Genomic DNA, 22,756 nt, shown 5'->3' with positions numbered 1-22,756 from the left:
CCTTTTATTGGCATGTGGGATCTTAGTTACCTGATCAGGGATTGAACCTGCACCCTCTGCAGTGTTTAAGTGTGGAGTCTTAACCACGGGACCACCAGGGAAATCCTGCAGGCTGTCTCTGTTTATAGTCTGTGCTAAAAGGGGGGGAAGGGGGGGAGGTGGAAATTTTGAAAGCAAAGTAGTAAATTTTCTTTTTTTCTTAAATGTGCTGTGTTCCTTTCTCCCCCAAAGCCCTCTGCATTGCATCTTGGTGGCACCTACTGAATGATACCTCCCCTAATTAGTGTCATCTGCAGAGAAGAGTTGTCCCTCTCTTTCTGTCTTTCTGAGACTAAACGACCACTATTTGCAGCATCCATCTTTAGGCAACTCCAACGGACATTTGTTTTATCAGCAGAGTTGTCTATTCATTCTGTTTCTCTGGGTCAGCTGCTCAGGAGGAAACAATGGTGCCCCTGGGCACAACACTCTATTAGACAGTCACTGCTGAAGGGAGGCGTTCTCCAGCCACTAACTCACAGCTCAAGAAGAAATGCCCTCACCTGCCGATCTGAACGGTGGGCTCCGTGGCATAGACCGTGCCCGTGAACCCGGTGTGCTCGGTGATGTAGGGCAGGGCCATCATGCAGTGATAGTTAGAGATGAGGATCACATCCACCGTAGACAGATCTATTAGCTCGGTCTGAAAGAAAAGGGGAGGGAGTGATACGTATCTGTGCGCGGCACACAGATCAGCATGATGGGGCTGAAAAATGACACTGTCAGAAGGCAGAGGAGCGGCTGTGGTGCTACCGAATAACGATGCCGTTCCTGTAACATTTCCAGTCTCTCATATGGGGATATTCCCTAGTGCTGACGTGGAGCAGCAGGACAGGACGGCTGCTGATTTTACTAAAACAGGGTTCTGAGAGGCAGACGTATGAGGATAAATGACAACGGGACACTTCGGCCGCTGCTGCCTGCCGGGTGGAGCGGGTAACAGGAAGCAGCTGTGAGGGAGTGCCTGCCGCCCAGCAGGCAGCTCTTCAGAAGTCCACTGTGGCAGACAACTATTTTTTTCCGAGGTAACTTTTGACCACTAGTGCTGGATAGAGAACCCCGCCAACAAATGCAGTGGCAGAGTCATATAAGGAGGTTCTACTCTTGTACTCTACCCTAATCACAACCCTGTCTACCCTTTACTCCACTAGTAATAGCATGTGAACAGGGAAAAAGACAGGTGAGGAATAACGCTTAAATCTTACGAAGACTTTTAGTAGAAGGGAACGATTTTTACATAAATTTAAGCCCTACCTGCCTTTAAAAAAATTATGAAGTATTTTTTTGGGGGGGTCAATTGCTTCTTTTTTTTTTTTAATATTTACTTATTCATTTGGTTGTGCTGGGTCTTCATTGCAGCACACAAGATCTAGTCCCTTGACCAGGGACTGAACCAGGAACCCAGGCATTAGGAATGCAGATTCTCAGCCACCGGACCACCAGGGAAGTTCCCCTACCTGCTTTTTAAGGCTCAGTTCTCTTCTTCCGCTAAGCCTTCCTGATTTGCCCAGATGAAAGAAAGCACTTCCTGACCCAGGGATAGAACTCATGTCTCTTGCATCTCTTGCACTGGCAGGCAGATTCTTTACCCCTGCGCCACCTGGGAAGCCCAATACAGACACTTGGGTTCTACAGACCACGAATTGGATCAAAACAATCATAATTTATTGGTTGCTTACTGTACTATCCTAGACTTTATGCACAGTCGGTGGTACAGACTTTGCGGGAATACAAAAATGTTTAAAGTAGCTGCACTAGATTGTAAATTCCATGAAGACTAGAACTCTAGTTCTGTATGGCTCAGCCACAAGTCAGCCAAGGCTGGACTGTGTAGTAAGTCCCTCTCTCCTGACTCCAAGACTCTATTTTCTCCTGATTGTACAATTCCCTGGTTTCCCTTAAAACAGTAAGTATTACTAATTTGTCATGGGCTACCCTGGTAGCTCAGATGGTAAAGAATCTGCCTGCAATGCAGGAGACCCTGGTTAAGATTCCTGGGTTGGGAAGACTCACTAGAGAAGGGATAGGCTACCTACTCTAGTGTTCTTGGGCTTCCCTGGTGGCTCAGCTGGTAAAGAATCCACCTGCAATGCAGGAGACCTGGGTTCAATTCCTGGGTTGGGAAGATCTCCTGGAGAAGGGAAAAGGCTACCCACTCCAGTATTCTGGCCCAGAGAATTCCATGGATTGTATAGTCCATAGGGTGGCAAAGAGTTGGACACAACTAAGCAACTTTTCCTAACATGTCATAAAATACAAATTCTGATGCAAGTTGTAAAAAAAACAAAAACCCTATGGCTCTAGAATCCAACATATAATATTGCTGCTTTTAGCTTGGCAAAAGTGAACTGCGGAATGGTGACTGTCTAATTTCAAAGTTTAGTAGGAGTCTATGGAGTAAGTCAGAAAGACCCCAGAACCCCAAGCCAGGGACCCTCCGCTGTTGGTCACAAGCTGAAGGTTGCAGTGGTCAACGCCACAGGCAGTAAACTGAAAAATAAAAGTGCCTGGAAATAGGAATCTTTGAACAGATGGGGGACTGGCCCACCAGCTCCTAAGTGACGAACAAAGACGACAAAATTTCATCAGCAGTTAGGGAGAGCTCAGGATTTTGCTGTCTCCTTCACCCTTGCTCCTACTACTTCACCACAAACTCTCTCCCTTATCTGCCAACTTCAATGACCACGTCTTTCTCTGTTTTTCTTCGCTCTCTTTTGCTCTGGTGTCCTAAAAGGTCACCTCACATACTTCAAAGAGAGACAGAGAGAAAGTTTATCTAAAGGGTATCAACAGAAGTTGTAGAACTGGAAACAGAGATAGGAAGAAAGGACAAAACTAAGAGACACAGCACACCCAGTTTCTTCTCTCTCTGGCGTTGAACTGTGAAAGTCTGTTTGACAGGCACTGACACCCCTAGGGCACATGGAAAGCGCAGAATGGTGGCTTCTCAGCGATTTCCCCAGGAACCTGGACAGGCTACTGGCCTCCCCACAGTTCTCCTTTGTGCTGAGAACTCCACCCAGGCCACTCTGGGGATTAGGCCTGTCAGTTGAGATGTTTCCTTTAAGACTAATGCAAACTGATCTTCGTTTCCTTTAAAACAATGGAACTGGACTCAGACACTTATAACAAGTCTCATTGTGATGATAATATGTAAGCAACAGATATCCGTAACTCAGTTCAGAATCTGTGAATTTCAAGCAATAGTTCATGTGTTATTAAGTCAGCAAGAAGTTTTCCAGTTTACTGTACTAGCAGAATAACAGCAATTCCCAATTACCCAAGACTAGAAAAAGTCTGGCTAACCTAAGACAGAGGCATTATCCAATGGGCCCTCTGCAATCCTGGATGTGAAACCTGTAGATTTGGAGGCAGACTCTATTCATTGTACTCCATCATATCGCGTGCTTGAGCATCTGTGGATTTTGGTACTCATGGGGGCTCCTAGAACCCATCCCCTCAGATACTACGGGATGACTCTAATTACAAAACTGAAAGACTGAAGTTATTTATCTTGCTCAACACTATGCCCCAGTGTGAATGTCACTGGGGATTATAAAAAGAGCTAGGAAGAGAATGACTTCAGTGATTTATGGATAATACAAAAAGCTCCTAAATGATCGAATTTTAGTTGTATAACAAAGTGCCTAGGATAAGATTCACTTTGATTTCAAAATAAGAAGTTCAGCCCCTTAAAATTATTTCTTGTCTTCACTTTGAGAGATGATGAGAAATGCTTTGTTCCTACAATAAGATTCACTTCACTCTTACCTCTGGTAGGCAGAACTCGGGTACAGAATCCACAAATACATGACCTGAGCACTCCTTTAGCTCCTAAAAGACATGAAAGAAAAAACATTCTAGGAAAAGATGGTCAATAAACACAGTGCCAAAGAAATTCCATCCCCAAACCAAACTCGCTATGAAGTGTTGCAGAAGGCTGGAGTTGGAGGAAAGTGGGAAGGTTACTTAGGTCAACTGGTTCTTATTTAAGCTCAGGGAAGCTGAATATTTTATTCAGTATTGAAAAAATCAGGGCGTGCATGCACATTTCTTGATGCTTCTTCAAGCAGCATGTGGCCACACGTTGCTTCCACAACTCAGACCCAGAGCTTTCCAAATAATAGTTATATGGACTACACCAGCAATATCAGAATGGTCTGGAACAGTGATGGAAGTAGACTCCTGGGTTTTACCTGCCTGTATCCATGACAAGCATGCCTACTGATTCCGTTCTGCAATTAGACTGGGAGTCCAGAGTGCAGATAAATGAACTGGAACCCCTTTCTCCTCCTACCAAGGTTTGAGGGGCAAATAAGGAAGGAGATGAAGAATACAGGATAGGGATTAAAACACCCCCCACCCCCAGCCCCATTCAAAAGAAAACGGTATATTTTATACTGCAGCTCCCCACACGGCCCATGACCTACAGCATTTAATAGGCCTGTGTTACTTCAAATTCTCTCACAAACAGACCCTGAGAAAAGAGTGTGTGAAAGCTTATAAGAGAGGTGCTAAAAAAAAAAAAAAAATAGCAGGAGGAAGGGCAAGTGATAAAGGGCAAAGAAGCTGGCCGATAATAGCTGTGTCACACAGCCACATTCCACCGTGGGCAACAGGGAGACTCTGAGAAATGGTCTCAAACGTACACCCAGGAGTGATTCCACCCAGAGGCAAGGGACCTGGGATATTTATACAGCAATTGCTGCATCTAGGGTGGCTTCAGGAAAAAACTGTCAGGCAAAGCCATACAAATGCCAGCAGCTGGAATTATGACAGAGAACACCAAAGAGATTGGAGTCAGCCCCCAGGAGGTCCCCAGAGGTGCTGTTTTCTCGTGCTGACACTGTACTGAGATCTACGCAGGAGCGGTCTATAACTCTATAATGAAACTAGTACAAGATAGAAATCTGGCTGACTGTTGTTCCCAGAAAGGGAAAAATACAGTTGGAATTGTGTCCCACTGTGTTTTCATTAGTCACTGAAGATAAATTTCTGTATACTCATATATGTCTACTTATACATTGGAGTTGGAATGATTTTACTCTCAATCTTTACCTGAAAATATGGCATTAACTGTCTGCTCTCCTCGTTTTGAATTTTACAAGTCTCCTATCAGAAACTTACAGAACATTTCGTGCTCTTGCCTTCCACTGTAAACTCCGGTTCCTCTCCTTATATGACTACCATTTAACCAGTGAAATGCTGAGCCAAAAAGAGACTGAAACTATTTGTAATTACAATATACCTGCCAGTGAAACACAAATAAGCAATTGCGGTTAATGGAGGAAGACCCCCAACTCCCTTGGGATGAGATTAAAAACAATTAAAGACAAAATCATGGGAAATTGCAAAGCACTGCCCGGCCTTTCACCGGCTGTGTAATCTTCCCCACATTCCCCATGCCCTGCCATGTACCAGGGTGCGGGGTCTGTACCTCGTGTGACAGATCCTCCTCTGAGGTGCTCATCTTTCCTGGCCTGGAGCAGCGAATTTGCCATTCTGAGCACTTACAATGTCACTGTATTTTATTCGCCACTCCCTCCTAATGAAATGCTCCCACAGACACATGCGAGTCATCTTGCTCACAATGCATGGGTAATGGGATGCTTCTGAGCCTTTCTCTGGGAACAATGATTTACAGCCAGCAGGAGACAGGCTGAAATTTCATCAGGTGCACAGGTTCTTGAATGTCACCTAATTTTATAGTTAGGCTATGAGGGAAATCTGATTTCAAGTCATGCATCTGGCTTGCACTTGAAGCTGGGGTGAGGGGGCAGGTACAGGAATTAATTCTGTAAAAAGAGCTCCTCTTTATTTAACAATATCTATTAGGAGAAGGAAATGCCTTATTCAGATGAATCATTTTAAGGATCCTCATAGTCAGTCTTTTAATTATGAAACTGGGGAGAGGAAGAATGACATGGAGGTCTAAGAATGGCGTGGATAAGCTTTACAGTGTCTAATCTTCCTTTATCTCTCATTTTTTTCAGAAGAAAATTTGGCTACATAAGTTTTAACTTTTGTTTGAGATCTCTGGTCTCTCATATGGAACTTAAATGCCTAAAAATTGATTTGAGGAAGGACATACCATGAAGACAATCTAATGGCAAAAATTTAACAGCCTTGAAAAAACAAAAAGTAATTTGAGTCATTCAGTTTAGGCCTAGTTAGTGATTAAAGTCATTAAGAGAACTCCAAATTCCTAGATTCCTGTTAAAAGAACCATGATCTTTTTCACAAATTATGAGTGTCCATGTCAGACTACCACGATCATAGATCATAGCCTGGAAGGCCCTTCGTTCACATTTACCTGAACACGTGTTTCCCTCTCATGACCCCAGAGCACGTGGCCTAGAAGTGAAACACTTGGCTCCTCAGTCTATTCTCCACTCTGCAGTCAAAGTGGTCTGAGCAGACGATGACCCTGCCTGCTGCAACCCTCTGTGGCCCTTTATTACCCAAAGAAGAAAACCCACAGTTTTGACAACGCCCTTTGTGACCTGGCCCCTAGAAGAGTGGTTTAAAACTCAATTGTGTTTGGTGGGCTTTAAAGTTATTTTTAAAAAAAGTTCACTCCTTACAGGAAGAGTCAGTACAGCCTCAAAACGAAATGAGCTGGATGGAATTCTCTAACAAGCAATGCCACTGAAACACTCATCACAATTCTAGAAATAATAGTTTTCTTTTCGGGGTGATAAAATGTATTTTCAGCTGAAGTCCCTAGATTTTACACATGTGAAAACTGGATCTGTGTCTGAACACCGAGACTCCTTAAAAAGCTCTTAAAAACAGTAATTACCAAGTACTGAAGACTCTACATGGGTCACAGGAGTTTTTAGGGAGAAGACAAAGGGCCCAATTAGTCACATTACTGTTGGGTGACTCCAGAACGACAAGATGGCTTTCCAGTGGGTGTAGATACACTTCAGCTTATCATTACCTTGTCCAAGAAAGCGTTTCCATCCTTTAGGGACCAGCCAGGAAGATTGGACAGTCTGGGACTGCAAAACAAAATATTAAATTATCCTAAATAGATTATAATCCTCAGTGATTTCATGGTGACTGTACCGGCTCCAAAAAATGAAAAACAGTTTGAAAGGAGTGGCAGCAAGGCTCACCCAAAATAATAACCAGAAAGGTGAAAAGTAACCAAGTGGTATCAAGCTTAAGAATTACGTGGCAATGGAACGTTAACAAGTCAAAGAGTTCTGCCCTTGATTGGGAAAATTAAAAGAATGCTAGGCAGAATAATAAAGAGAAAAAAGAAAGATGAGACACGCCATTGTTGTATAGTTTTGCAGTCCCTGGCCCTGACTTCACCTTGCTTGCTTTTGACAACAGGCCTGAGGGGAAGGCCGAATGGGACCCTCATACTGCGGAAGACAAAATAGGTTCAGAGAGGTCAGGTGTCTGTCAAAAGAACACTTAAGCTGCCTACCAACCAGAATTTACCACAAATAAAAATTGGAATTCGTCTCAAAGTCACCTCTGTATTCGTTGCTTAAATGAATTAGTCACTTGTTACCTGTGCCTTGATGTTACCTGTACCTTGAGTTTCCAATTTTGGCAAATGAAGCTAGCTTTTCTCAGTGTTATAAAATGACACCGTATCTCAGTGAGTAACTTCCAGAAGGTGAGGTTAATTTCACATATATGTTATATCAAAAAAATCTGAACCAGAAATCATTCACTTTGGCAAGCTCAGAATTTAACTGAGTGCTACGAGCTCATCAGAAGAGTTACACTGGAGGCTGAAAATGCAAACACTGCGGGAGAAAAAAAATGTTGGTAAAAAGAAAACCTTAATGACCAGGGTGATATGTGAAGAAAACACATCAGAAGTACAAGGTAGACTGCAAAAGGATTTTAGCACTTCAACACAAAATTAAACTTAAAAATAAAGGGCAAAGGATGGGTGTGGGACTAAAAGACTCTATAACCCGAAACCAAATTAATGTATAGTACTTTATGCTCTCGCTAAACTGATTTTTATCAAATTCTGACTTTGTAATTAGGGGCTAGGTATGAAAGTCAAATTGAAACAAATAATGTGAAATATCTGTCAATCTTCCAGGAAAGATTAAGAAACTGAATAATATATATATATATGCATCTGATTTTAGCAAAAAAGGTGAGAATTTGACATAATTCCTAGTTCACAGAAAAGCTGTTAAAAATATAAGTAAAATGAAGTCCCACATACCCTTTGCCTAGATTCTCTGTTTACATTTTGCCTTTATTAGTCAAAAAGTGAGAATTCTGAATTTCACTCTTGAGAATGAAAATTACTACTAGGAGAATCAAATTTGGCTGGCATAAATTATATCTGAAAAACTTTTTTAAAAAAATGCTTGGATATGGCAAAACCAATACAATATTGTAAAGAAATTAACCTCCAATTAAAATAAATAAATTTATATTTTAAAAAATGCTTGGAGTTTTCTCAGAAAAATACTCTAACCATTAGATGTTGAATTTCCATCTCATTTCATAGTCACATGTGTACCTTCACTTAGAGACTTCTTAAAAATATTTACTATCAGATCAGATTAAAAAACCAAGCATTCTAATAAAAGCATGATGATAGGCCAGTCTCAATACTGTTCTCATTTCATGCACGTGGACTCTTTACAAAAAGGGTATAAATGTCCACTTCCCTTTACAAAGAGAACTGGATCAGAGGACTTGTATCCTGTTTGTTCCCTACTGGACACACACAACTCAGCCTTCAAATTACAGATGATTGATTCAATTAGTTTTGTCCTCAACAAGTGATTAGAAATGGTATGCTGTGCTGTGCTCAGTCGCATCTGACTCCTTGAGATCCCATGGACCATAGCCCGCCAGGCTCCTCTGTCCATGGGATTTCCCAGGCAAGAATATTGGAGTGGGTTGCCATTTCCTTCTCCAGAGGATCTTCCTCACCCAGGGATCAAACCGGTGTCTCCTGCACTTCAGGCAGATTTTTTACTGTGTGAGCCTCCAGGAAAACCCATTTACTGCTTATTAAAAAATAATTTTTTAAAAAGTAAAAATTTCAGGTATTACTGTTGCTAAACATTGTTTATAACATCAAACACTTCTATGAAATATCTGGAGTTATTCTGGATTTGAGAAATTGCCTGTAGATGGGACTGAATGCTCAAAGAGCCTGACCATATTATAACAATAGTGCCAAAGATAAAGGGCCACAGAAATGTAGCCCCAGGTGGCAACTGTATGCTGACTATAGAGATGCAAATATTCTGTTTTTAGGTCCAATTAGATTAATGACTAAACTATGAAGAGCTAGTAAATGTTAAGCTATCAAAGAGGAAGAAATGTACTACTTTGTTCTTAATGATTACAGAATTTCACCGTGTAAATTTTTTGAACGAGGAAACAAGTCTCTTCACAGAAATCTACATTAAAGAAATATGGGAGGTAATGATATTAGAAAAATAATGGTTACAGATAAGCGCAGGCGGCTGCGACCGGTGCACTAAGCACGGCCGAGAGGAGCTACCCCACGTCCGAAGTCAGGAGCAGAAGCCGGCAAGACCCCATGCCTGAAGGGCGGCGGTCAAGAGGAGTTACCCCACATCCGAGGTCAGGGGCAGCAGCCGAGAGTGCCAGGCTGTGACAGCACAGGAAAGGCCGAGAGAAGCTACCCCGCGCCCAAAGCCAGGGGTGGCGGCCAGTAGGAGCAACCCCAAGTCCAAGGAGCGGTGGCTGCACAGGCGCAAGAGGGCCTAGAGGAGCTATCCCAAGTTGAAGGTCAGGAAGGGCAGTGGTGAGGAGATACCCCTCATCCAAGATAAGGAGCAGCGGCTGTGCTATGCTGGAGCAGCTGTGAAGAGATACCCCACGCCCAAGGTTAACAGAAACCCAAGTAAGATGGTAGGTGTTGCAAGAGGGCATCAGAGGGCAGACACACTGAAACCATACTCACAGAAAACTAGTCAATCTAATCACACCAGGACCACAGCCTTGTCTAACTCAATGAAACTAAGCCATGCCCATGGGGCCACCCAAGATGGGCGGGTCATGGTGGAGAGGTCTGACAGAATGTGGTCCACTGGAGAATGGAATGGCAAACCACTTCAGTATTCTTGCCTTGGGAACCCCATGAACAGTATGAAAAGGCAAAATGATAGGATACTGAAAGAGGAACTCCCCAGGTCAGTAGGTGCCCAATATGCTCCTGGAGATCAGTGGAGAATTAACTCCAGAAAGAATGAAGGGATGGAGCCAAAGCAAAAACAATACTCAGCTATCGATGTGACTGGTGATAGAAACAAGGTCCGATGCTATAAAGAGCAATATTGCATAGGAAACTGGAATGTCAGGTCCATGAATCAAGGCAAATTGGAAGTGGTCAAACGGGAGATGGCAAGAGTGAATGTCGACATTCTAGGAATCAGCGAACTAAAATGGACTGGAATGGGTGAACTTAACTCAGATGACCATTATATCTACTACTGCGGGCAGGAATCCCTCAGAAGAAATGGAGTAGCCATCATGATCAAAAGAAGAGTCCGAAATGCAGTACTTGGATGCAATCTCAAAAACGACAGAATGATCTCTGTTCGTTTCCAAGGCAAACGATTCAGTATCATGGTAATCAAAGTCTATGCCCCAACCAGTAATGCAGAAGAAGCTGAAGTTGAACGGTTCTATGAAGACCTACAAGACCTTTTAGAACTAACACCCGAAAAAGATGTCCTTTACATTATAAGGGACTGGAATGCAAAAGTAGGAAGTCAAGAAACACTTGGAGTAACAGGCAAATTTGGCCTTGGGATGAGGAATGAAGCAGGGCAACGACTAATAGAGTTTTGCCAAGAAAATGCACTGGTCATAGCAAACACCCTCTTCCAACAACACAAGAGAAGACTCTACACATGGACATCACCAGATGGTCAACACCTAAATCACATTGACTATATTCATTGCAGCCAAAGATGGAGAAGCTCTATACAGTCAGCAAAAACAAGACCAGGAGCTGACTGTGGCTCAGATCATGAACTCCTTATTGCCAAATTCAGACTTAAACTGAAGAAAGTAGGGAAAACCACTAGACCATTCAGGTATGACCTAAATCAAATCCCTTACGATTATACAGTAGAAGTGAGAAATAGATTTAAGGGCCTAGATCTGATACATAGAATGCCTGATGAACTACGGAATGAGGTTCGTGACATTGTACAGGAGACAGGGATCAAGACCATCCCCATGGAAAAGAAATGCAAAAAAGCAAAATGGCTGTCTGGGGAGGCCTTACAAATAGCTGTGAAAAGAAGAGAGGCGAAAAGCAAAGGAGAAAAGGAAAGATATAAATATCTGAATGCAGAGTTCCTAAGAATAGCAAGGAGAGATAAGAAAGCCTTCTTCAGCAATCAATGCAAGGAAATAGAGGAAAACAACAGAATGGGAAAGACTCGAGATCTCTTCAAGAAAATTAGAGATACCAAGGGAACATTTCATGCAAAGATAGACTCGATAAAGGACAGAAATGGTCTGGACCTAACAGAAGCAGAAGATATTAAGAAGAGGTGGCAAGAATACATGGAAGAACTGTACAAAAAAGATCTTCACAACCCAGATAATCACGATGGTATGATCACTCACCTAGAGCCAGATATCCTGGAATGTGAAGTCAAGTGGGCCTTCAAAAGCATCACTATGAACAAAGCTAGTGGAGGTGATGGAATTCCAGTTGAGCTCTTTCAAATCCTGAAAGATGATGCTGTGAAAGTGCTGCACTCACTATGCCAGCAAATTTGGACAACTCAGCAGTGGCCACAGGACTGGAAAAGGTCAGTTTTCATTCCAATTCCAAAGAAAGGCAATGCCAAAGAATGCTCAAACTACTGCACAATTGCACTCATCTCACACCCTAGTAAAGTAACGCTCAAAATGCTCCAAGCCAGGCTTCAGCAATACGTGAACCGTGAACTCCCTGATGTTCAAGCTGGTTTTAGAAAAAGCAGAGGAACCAGAGATCAAATTGCCAACATCCACTGGATCATGAAAAAAGCAAGCGAGTTCCAGAAAAACATCTATTTCTGCTTTATTGACTATGCCAAAGTCTTTGACTGTGTGGATCACAATAAACTGTGGAAAATTCTGAGAGAGATGGGAGTACCAGACCACCTGACCTGCCTCTTGAGAAATCTGTATGCAGGTCAGGAAGCAACAGTTAGAACTGGACATGGAAAAACAGACTGGTTCCAAATAGGAAAAGGAGTACGCCAAGGCTGTATATTGTCATCTTGCTTATTTAACTTCTATGCAGAGTACATCATGAGAAACGCTGGACTGGAAGAAACACAAGCTGGATTCAAGATAGCCGGGAGAAATATCAATAACCTCAGATATGCAGATGACACCACCCTTATGGCAAAAAGTGAAGAGGAACTAAAAAGCCTCTGATGAAAGTGAAAGAAAGAGGAGAGTGAAGAAGTTGGCTTAAAGCTCAACATTCAGAAAATGAAGATCATGGCATCTGGTCCTATCACTTCATGGGAAATAGATTGGGAAACAGGGGAAACAGTGTCAGACTTTATTTTTTGAGGCTCCAAAATCACTGCAGATGGCGACTGCAGCGATGAAATAAAAAGACGCTTACTCCTTGGAAGAAAAGTTATGACCAACCTAGATAGCATATTCAAAAGCAGAGACATACTCTGCCCACTAAGGTCTGTCTAGTCAAGGTTATGGTTTTTCCAATAGTCATGTATGGATGAGAGAGTTGGACTGTGAAGAAGGCCAAGCGCCGAAGAATTGATGCTTTTGAACTGTGGTGTTGGAGAAGACTCCTGAGAGTCCCTAGGATTGCAAGGAGATCCAACCAGTCCATTCTAAAGAAGATCAGTCCTGGGTGTTCTTTGGAAGGAATGATGCTGAAGCTGAAACTCCAGTACTTTGGCTACCTCATGCAAAAAGCTGACTCATTGGAAAAGACTCTGATGCTGGGAGGGATTGGGGGCAGGAGGAGAAGGGGACGACAGAGGATGAGATGGCTGGATGGCATCACCAACTCGATGGACATGGGTCTGAGTGAACTCCGGCAGTTGGTGATGGACTGGGAGGCCTGGCATGCTGCGATTCATGGGGTCGCAAAGAGTTGGACACGACTGAGTGACTGAACTGAACTGAACACATTTTTGTACCCACTATTTAACAATAATTTCTATGGAAAAAAAGGGTGCCATTAAAAAATGTTATAGTCAAAAAAATATGTATACAAAAATTTTTTTAGTAGTTTTAAAAACAGGTAAAGTAACTAAATAAACAACCTAAGGTCTTTAAAAATATCCTATTGTCTAGAAAAACAGTGAAAGGTAGAATGAACATGGTATGCAATTCATTTTCTCTTTATGTTTCATTTTCCCGTTTTCTGACTTTGAAATGCACTACTTTTATAATCAGGAAATAGTGTGAGAGGCATGACTACATGCATTCTTTCAAAATATATTTATAAAAACTTACTCTTGACTAAAATAGGCAAAGTAGAGGGATATGGCAATAAATAACCCGTGGGTCTGAGGAGCTTGCACTGCAGGACAGGGAGACAGTAAACAGCAATTACAATAGAATAAAACAAATGCTAAGACAGGGAGCGCAGAGGTATTATGGCTCATACAGGAAGGGCACTTGAGACAGGGTGCAGAGGTGTGAGAAAACAGGAACACAGAACAGGAACACGAGGTGAAGACAGAGGGTGACTTTCCAGAAAGAGGGATAGGGAACGGCCTCATCACTTAGTGACGTGTTGAAGGGGGAAAGAGGTATTCATCTTCACGTGTTCATTCATGAGTCTTGATTTACGTGTCAAGCACTCAGAGGCTGGTGATACTGACCACGAGCAAAGTGTGCCTGTCATCCTGACAGGGTAGGGAAAACTGATCAAGTAGGCACACACACAGAGAACAAGCTGTGACTAATGATGAGGCAGTGCCACACAAAGCGCCACAAAGTCTCCTAACACGAGAGTGATCTAGGCAGCATCAGCACCCCTTGAGTCTGCTGATGGACCTGAGATCTGGATACTGGGAAGTCAAGGGGAAATTGGGTCAAGGGGCAAGTGTGTGTGTGTGTGTGTGGGGGGGGATTTGTCCCTCATTGTGTCTGATTCTTTTGTGATCCCATGGACTGTAGCCTGCCAGGCTCCTCTGTCCATAGCATTTCCCAGGCCAGAATACTGCAGTGGGTTGCCATTTCCTCCTCCAGCGGATCCTTCCAACCCAGGGATTGAATCCATATCTCCTGTGCTGATAGGAGGGTTCTTCTTCATCACTGAGCCATCTGTAGTGGGATCAAGAGGCAGGGTTTGGAGGGAACAGAGCAAGAAGATAGCTGCAAAGCCCAATCACTCTCACCAGCCTTCAGTATGGACGTCTTAAAAAAGGTTATTCAAATGAAATTTCATGGCGAGTCCCATATACACTACGCTCCCCCTCAGCCAACGAAAACGCCATCTGTCTGTCCTTCCCATGTAGCAAGGGGTATCAGAAATGATTTCAGAGAGGAGCTCCTGCTTAGCTGGTAGGCTAAGGCAGAGGTGGGATGGGGGAAAGGCAGAGAGCCTTCTTGGCTGAAGGAGCAATCTGTGTAGACGGCTCCCAGGCAGGAGCGAAGCCTTTGAAACTGGAGGAATACAAAGAACAGGAGGCTAGAAGGGCCTGATATGTACCAAGAGGAACTTGGTACTTAGCCTAAAGCAATGAAAAATCCAGTGAAAGATCTCAAACAGATGAGAGACGAGATTAGATCAGTCTTTCTATTAATAAAAGGTGATTTCGGAGAAAACTGACATCAAGTGCCCTCTGATAACATGTACCACCATTTGTGTGGTAATCCTACCAAAAACAGGAACCCCAACCTCATTGTGAAGAATCATGCTGCTGCTGCTGCTAAGTCACTTCAGTCGTGTCCGACTCTGTGCGACCCCATAGACGGCAGCCCACCAGGCTCCCCCATCCCTGGGATTCTCCAGGCAAGAACACTGGAGTGGGTTGCCATTTCCTTCTCCAATGCATGAAAGTGAAAAGTGAAAGGGAAGTCGCCCAGTCGTATCCGACTCTTAGCGACCCCATGGACTGCAGCCTACGAGGCTCCTCCATCCATGGGATTGTCCAGGCAAGAGTACTGGAGTGGGGTGCATTGCCTTCTCCAGAAGAATCATGAGACAAACCCAAATTGAAAGATGCTACATAAAATAATTGGCCTGTACTCCTAAAAATGGCAAGGTCATCAAAGACACAGAGCTGTGAAACTCTTCCAGATTGAAGATTAAAGACATGACTGAATGCAATGTGTCATCTGGATTGAACCCTGGACCAGTAAGTTGCTTTTCTTTTTCTGCTATAAAAGGCATTACAGAGAATATGAGCTGGTATAGCTTGGGAAATATAAATAAGGTGCTTAGTTGCTTCTGCCACATCTGACTTTTTGCGACCCCATGGACGGTAGACCGCCAGGCTCTTCTGTCCACTGGATTTCCCAGGCAAGAAAACTGGAGTGGGTTGCCATGCCCTTTCCAGGGCATCTTCCTGACCCAGAGATTGAACCACGTTTCTTTTTTTTTTTTCCCTTTCTAAAATTTTTATTTTTTTTTATTTTAATTGGATGCTAATTACTTTACAATATTGTGGTGGTTTTTGCCATACATTGACATGAATCCGCCGTGGGTGGACATGTGTTCCCCATCCTGACCCTCCCTTCCACCTCCCTCCCCATCCCATCCCTCAGGGGTCATCCCAGTGCACCAGCCCTGAGCACCCTGTCTCATGCATCGAACCTGGACTGGCGATCTTTCTCACATATGGTAATAAACATGTTTCAATGTTATTCTCTCAAGTCATCCCACCCTCACCTTCTCCCACAGAGTCCAGAAGACTGTTCTTTACATCTAGGTCTCTTTTGCTGTCTCGCCTATAGGGTCATTGTTACCATCTTTCTAAATTCCATATACATGCTTCAATATACTGTATTGGTGTTTTTCTTTCTGACTTACTTTGCTCTGTATAATTGGCTCCAGTTTCATCCACCTCATTAGAACTGATTCAAATGCACTCTTTTTAATAGGTGATTAATATTCCATAGTGTATATGTACCACAGCTTTCTTATCCATGCGTCTGCTGATGGACATCTAGGTTGCTTCCATGCCCTGGCTATTGTAAACAGTGCTGCGATGAACATTGGGGTACACGTGTCTCTTTCAGTTCTGGCTTCCTTGGTGTGTATGCCCAGCAGTGGTATTGCTGGGTCGTATGGCAGTTCTAGTTCCAGTTTTTTAAGGAATCTCCACACTGTTCTCCATAGTGGCTGTACCAGTTTGCATTCCCACCCACAGTGTAAGAGGTGAACTCCGTTTCTTACGTCTGCTGCATTAGCAGGCGGGTTTTTTACAACCAGTGCTATCTGGGAAGCCCAATATAGCTCAGATTCTAGGATGATATCAATGTAAGTTTCTGGATTTTGATTATTGTGCTGCGGTTATGTAAGAGAATGTCCTCTTATAAAACATGAACTTGAGTATTTAAGGGGCAAAGAAGCATCATGTCTGTATCTTTCAAATGGGTCAGAAGAAACTATATGTGTATGTATTAAGAGGAAGTGATAAAGTAAATGTGATAAAATGTCAGTAACTGGTAACAATAATTGGGAATTGTTTGTACTATTCTCGCAACTTTTCCATAAATCTGAAGTAACTCCAAAATAAAACATTGCACAAAAAGAAGACTCTGGATTCAGACAGAGGCAAGGACAGAAGAGAAGACACTGGTTAGAAGGCTTCAGCAGTAACGCATGTAAAGGAGGGTGATGACCACCACAGCAGCACTTATGAGAAGCGACGGGATTCTAGCACTATATAGGAGGTAAAAAATGACAAGGCTCAATAAAAGACTTGGCTTCTCTGGTGGCTCAGTAGTAAAGAACCCACCTGCCAATGCAGGAGACTTGGGTTCAATCCCTGGGTCAGGAAGATTCTCTGGAGGAGGAAATGGCATCCCCACTCTAGTATTCTTGTCTGGGAAACCCCATGGTCAGAGGAGCCTGCCCCAAAGAGTTCACCGGGTCGCAAAAGTCAGACATGACAGTGACTATACAACAACAGCAACGACAAATGAAAGACTGGGTGCAGGAAGGGAGAAAGGGGGCATCTAGGGGAACTCCCAGTTCTCTGGCCTTTCTATCAGGATGCCCTTTCCCAAGACAGGGCAGCAACGGGCGGGACCCGGTCTGGGAGGGTTGGTTCTCCTCTTCTGGACCAAGTCTAATCACGATCTCAGCTTGGGGCATGTTGAGTTTTGAAGCGCTTTCAAAGGTACATCCAAAGACAGAAGCCGAGTGGGCATTTTGGATTTATGAATGTGGAACTCAGAAGAGCATTATTAACTGAAAAATATACATTTGTAAGTGACTGTCTGGATGGTTATCGAGGCCCTGAGCATTTATTAAATTCCCTTGGTGGAGGCTCTGTGGCTAAGTACTGAATACTTTAGAATTCTGATGTGTGATGGCTAGATGGAGGAAACTGAATCCCCAAAGGAGATAGGAGAGGAAGAGTCAGAGAAGTAAAGAAAACCAGGATGGCATGATCATGGAGGAGAGTGATGCCAAATGGCCAAGGAGAATGAGGGTGACAACTGAGTATCATAGCTAATGACATGGAAGTCATCTGTGATTTTACTGAGAGATGTCCTGGTGGGTTGTGTGAGCAAAGCAGATGGGAGAGGAGCAGGAATGCTGAAGGGGACAGTGGAGTTGAGAGAAGGTTAGAAAGATATTTAAATGAAATTTTTAAGTTAGAAGTGATTGAGCATAATTAAATGGGAATAAGTCAAGATGGAAAGATTCAAGATAAAGGAAAGATTATAAAAGTGAAATGACTCAGAGGCGAGAAGGGTTGATAACCAGAGAAGATAAAGTGATTCATTCATTATCACAAATATTTACTGAGCAGCTACTGCATACCAGGAACTATTTTAGGCACTGGGGATACAAACAAAAGAGAACAAACAAAATCTCTGCCCTTATAAAACTTACCTTTCATAGAGAAGAAAGACAATATGTAAAGCAAATATGTCTATGATATAACGAGAAGTGTTCTGAAGACAAACAAAGCAGGACAAAGAGGTGGGGGGGACTGGGGATACTATTAATATTTCAGCCAAGTAGATTGCCAAGATTTTGAGTAAATGAAGATACTTTTTGTGAGGAACTGCCATGGGGGGGCTAATCATCCCATTAGTATAGTGTCCCTCAGAGAGAAAAACAATGACAAGAAGAGAGAGTAGAAGCAGATTTTCTATCTACTTGAGAACACAGAACTAGTTAAAGACAGGAATGAACAGGATAGGGAAAAAACATGTAGCGAGGACTGTCTGTACGACCCAGGTTTGAATACCTAGATGACTCCTGACCCTGCAAAGCATGTGGGTGCCCTTTTGGGAACCCTCAGCATATCCCGCTTTTTGTTTTCTTTAGTATTTATCACAAATATATAGACAGTTGTTTTTGTAACACAAGTATAAGTAAATCTTCAGCAGTGTAATTCTTTCTCTCCTGGAGGACTACAAATTCAGTGAGGAAAGAAGAGCTGTCCCGCTCTTGTCTGTGTCCTGTGGTCCAGGACACTGAAGATTTTTAACATCAAGGGAATGAACATTTTAATCATTGGAAGGAAACAGACAATGATATTCAGTTTAGTTCAGTTCAGTCACTCAGTCACGTCTGACTCTTTGTGACCCCATGAATTGCAGCATCCCAGGCCTCCTTGTCCATCACCAACTCCCGGAGTTCACCCAAACTCATGTCCACTGAGTCGGTGATGCCATCCAGCATCTCATCCTCTGTCGTCCCCTTTTCCTCCTGCCCCCAATCCCTCTTAGCATCAGAGTCTTTTCCAATGAGTCAAGTCTTCGCATGAGGTGGCCAAAGTACTGGAGTTTCAGTTTTAGCATCACTCTTTCCAAAGAACACCCAGGGCTGATCTCCTTTAGAATGGACTGGTTGGATCTCCTTATGTTAGGCTATTTTAATCAGGAAAAACTTGTTCATCAATTTTGTCAAGAAATATATGTGACAACTACAGTTCCTGAATCAACTCTGAATACACTTCATTTCTCTTTTGGATAATATCAGTTCAGTTCAGTTCAGTCGCTCAGTCGTGTCCGACTCTTTGCGACCCCATGAATCGCAGCATGCCAGGCCTCCCTGTCCATCACCATCTCCTGGAGTTTACTCAGACTCACGGCTATCGAGTCTGTGATGCCATCCAGCCATCTCATCCTCTGTCATCCCCTTCTCCTCCTGCCCCCAATCCCTCCCAGCATAAAAGTCTTTTCCAATGAGTCAACTCTTCGCATGAGGTGGCCAAAGTACTGGAGATTCAGCTTTAGCATCATTCCTTCCAAAGAAATCCCAGGGTTGATCTCCTTCAGAATGGACTGGTTGGATCTCCTTGCAGTCCAAGGGACTCTCAAGAGTCTTCTCCAATACCACAGTTCAAAAGCATCAATTCTTCTGCGCTCAGCTTTCTTCACAGTCAAACTCTCACATCCATACATGACCACTGGAAAAACCATAGCCTTAACTAGATGGACTTTAGTCGGCAAAGTAATGTCTCTGCTTTTGAATATACTATCTAGGTTGGTCATAACTTTCCTTCCAAGGAGTAAGCGTCTTTTAATTTCATGGCTGCAGTCACCATCTGCAGTGATTTTGGAGCCCCCAAAAAATAAAGTCTGACACTGTTTCTACTGTTTCCCATTCTATTTCCCATGAAGTGATGGGACCGGATGCCATGATCTTCATTTTCTGAATGTTGAGCTTTAAGCCAACTTCTTCACTCTCCTCTTTCATTTTCATCAAGAGGCTTTTTAGTTCCTCTTCACTTTCTGCCATAATGGTGGTGTCATCTGCATATCTGAGGTTATTGATATTTCTGCCGGAAATCTTGATTCCAGCTTGTGCTTCTTCCGGTCCAGCGTTTCTCATGATGTACTCTGCATAGAAGTTAAATAAGCAGGGTGACAATATACAGCCTTGACGTACTCCTTTTCCTATTTGGAACCAGTTTGTTGTTCCATGTCCAGTTCTAACTGTTGCTTCCTGACCAGCATACAGATTTCTCAAGAGGCAGGTCAGGTGGTCTGGTATTCCCATCTCTCGCAGAATTTTCCACAGTTTATTGTGATCCACACAGTCAAAGACTTTGGCATAGTCAATAAAGCAGAAATAGATGTTTTTCTGGAACTCTCTTGCTTTTTCCATGATCCAGCGGATGCTGGTAATTTGATCTCTGGTTCCTCTGCCTTTTCTGAAACCAGCTTGAACATCAGGAAGTTCACGGTTCACGTATTGCTGAAGCCTGGCTTGGAGCATTTTGAGCATTACTTTACTAGCATGTGAGATGAGTGCAATTGTGCGGTAGTTTGAGCATTCTTTGGCATTGCCTTTCTTTGGAATTGGAATGAAAACTGACCTTTTCCAGTCCTGTGGCCACTGCTGAGTTGTCTAAATTTGCTAGCATAGTGAGTGCAGCACTTTCACAGCATTATCTTTCAGGATTTGAAATAGCTCAACTGGAATTCCATCACCTCCACTAGCTTTGTTCATAGTGATGCTTTCTAAGGCCCACTTGACTTCACATTCCAAGATGTCTGGCTGTAGATTAGTGATCATACCATCATGATTATCTGGGTCGTGAAGATCTTTTTTGTACAGTTCTTCCATGTATTCTTGCCACCTCTTCTTAATATCTTCTGCTTCTGTTAGGTCCAACATTTCTGTCCTTTATCAAGTCCATCTTTGCATGAAATGTTCCCTTGGTATCTCTAATTTTCTTGAAGAGATCTCGAGTCTTTCCCATTCTGTTGTTTTCCTCTATTTCCTTGCATTGATCGCTGAAGAAGGCTTTCTTATCTCTTCTTGCTATTCTTTGGAACTCTGCATTCAGATGCTTACATCTTTTCTTTTCTCCTTTGCTTTTCACCTCTCTTTTTTTCACAGCTATTCGTACGGCCTCCCCAGATGGATGGTAAATGTATTTCTAAGTGATGGGTGTGATTATAACTGAATTTTATCAGTTATGCATAAAAGGTAATCTGGAATTGACTTTGATCTTGTCCCCATCACCTTACCTTAGGCCTCTGGTGTTGTTTAGTCTCTCAGTCACGTCTGACTCTTTGTAATCTCATGGATTGTGGTCTGCCAGGTTCCTCTGTCCATGGGATTTCCCAGTGGGTTGCTATTTCCTACGCCAGGGGATCTTCCTGACCCAGGGATCGAACCTGCATTTCCTGCATTGGCAAGTGGATTCTTTACCACCTAGTCACCACTATATGCCTTATCTCAGAAAAAAGTCAACCCTTCATTTTTAATTATACCTTTTATAGAAGCTTCATGGGGTTATCATTATGAATAATCACTGAACACAGTGAATTCTTCAGCAGTGAATGAGAACACATGAGATGGTTTACTTAGCTTGTTAAGCTTTTAAGTTCTTAAATCTGCTTGAGATAGCTTCTCTGTTTCCCTTCCTCCATGCGGTATCACTTTTTGCTACTGGGAGTATATCTGCTTCTAAAAGGATCTGCTTCTTTTATAAACTGTTGCTTCTAAATAGCAGCAAGTTGGAAAACTGATCTCTTAGACAAGGTCTTCGTAAGAGTGAATAGTGCTGCCTGTAGGCTTGGGGTAATCTGTCTGCTTTAAGACAAGGACTTTGGCTTCATATGTGATTCTGTGTATCTACAGATGATCAGTATCAGATACTGCTGCTGCTGCTGTTAAGTCACTTCAGTCATGTCCGAGTCTGTATGACCCCATAGATGGCAGCCCACCAGTCTCCTCTGTCCCTGGGATTCTCCAGGCAAGAACACTGGAGTGGGTTGCCACTTCCTTCTCCAATGCATGAAAGTGAAAAGTGAAAGTGAAGTCGCTCAGTTGTGTCTGACTCTTCACGACCTCAGGGACTGTAGCCTACCAGGCTCCTCCATCCATGGGATTTTCCAGGCAAGAGTACTGGAGTGGGTTGCCATTGCCTTCTCCAGTATCAGATACTAACAGATATCTAATATATAGATACCTACCAAAAACAAATGTCAGGCTTTATGATGTCAAGTCCTTGCAAATGATTCTAAAATTCAATTCTTGGGGCTTATCAGTTGACCATTTATCCGCTCCTACATGAATTAGCAAGAAAGATGAAATATACATGACCTCACTTGCACTAAGCAGTTGCAGGAACGTTTTACAGAAGCTCAGAAGAAGTTGTAATAAAGAAGTCAATCAATAAATCAATACAACACTTTCCATCAACCCAGCCAAAGAATATTATTTTAAGAATGTTTTTAAGGGAACAAAGTAAACTCTGGACAACACAAAGGGCACTGCAATCTTGATGATACTGGGGACCATTTTTCAGCCAACTAAAGCTCAGTCTATTTCAGATGCATCAGTACGTACCTTTGAACAAGTGGCAAAGGAAGGAAGTTGAGGGTGGAAGTCATGTCCAGTCCACAGTCCAACATAATGGTGGTTGATTTGAATTTGAGCACGTTGCATGGTAAGGTTGGGTGCCCTGACAGGCAATACTGAAAAGATTTAAAAAAAATAAAAATAAAAACTTTTGTCAGTAATCAGTTACAGAAGAAGTCTCAAAAACACAGTGAATTAAATAAAGCTGACCATCTTCTCTCATTACAACAGGGTGTAAAT

The 22,756-nt window shown here is 42.8% G+C and overlaps 1 protein-coding gene across 1 annotated transcript in view; it reads right to left on the bottom strand.

Annotated features, from left to right (window-relative positions):
• The window catches only part of INTS9 (integrator complex subunit 9), a 130,673-nt gene that overhangs the window by 70,114 nt on the left and 37,803 nt on the right, over window positions 1-22,756 (bottom strand). Inside the window, exons 2-5 of the mRNA XM_052644881.1 lie at window positions 22,505-22,632; window positions 6,983-7,043; window positions 3,811-3,873; window positions 543-682 (exon numbers count right to left, since the gene is read on the bottom strand). Of these exons, the coding sequence (XP_052500841.1) occupies window positions 543-682; window positions 3,811-3,873; window positions 6,983-7,043; window positions 22,505-22,632 (392 nt within the window). The remainder of the gene's footprint in view (window positions 1-542; window positions 683-3,810; window positions 3,874-6,982; window positions 7,044-22,504; window positions 22,633-22,756) is intronic.

Source organism: Budorcas taxicolor, chromosome 8 (genome assembly GCF_023091745.1).
Source record: "Budorcas taxicolor isolate Tak-1 chromosome 8, Takin1.1, whole genome shotgun sequence".
Lineage (NCBI taxonomy): Eukaryota > Metazoa > Chordata > Mammalia > Artiodactyla > Bovidae > Budorcas > Budorcas taxicolor.
This window is presented reverse-complemented; position numbering and strand designations above follow the sequence as displayed.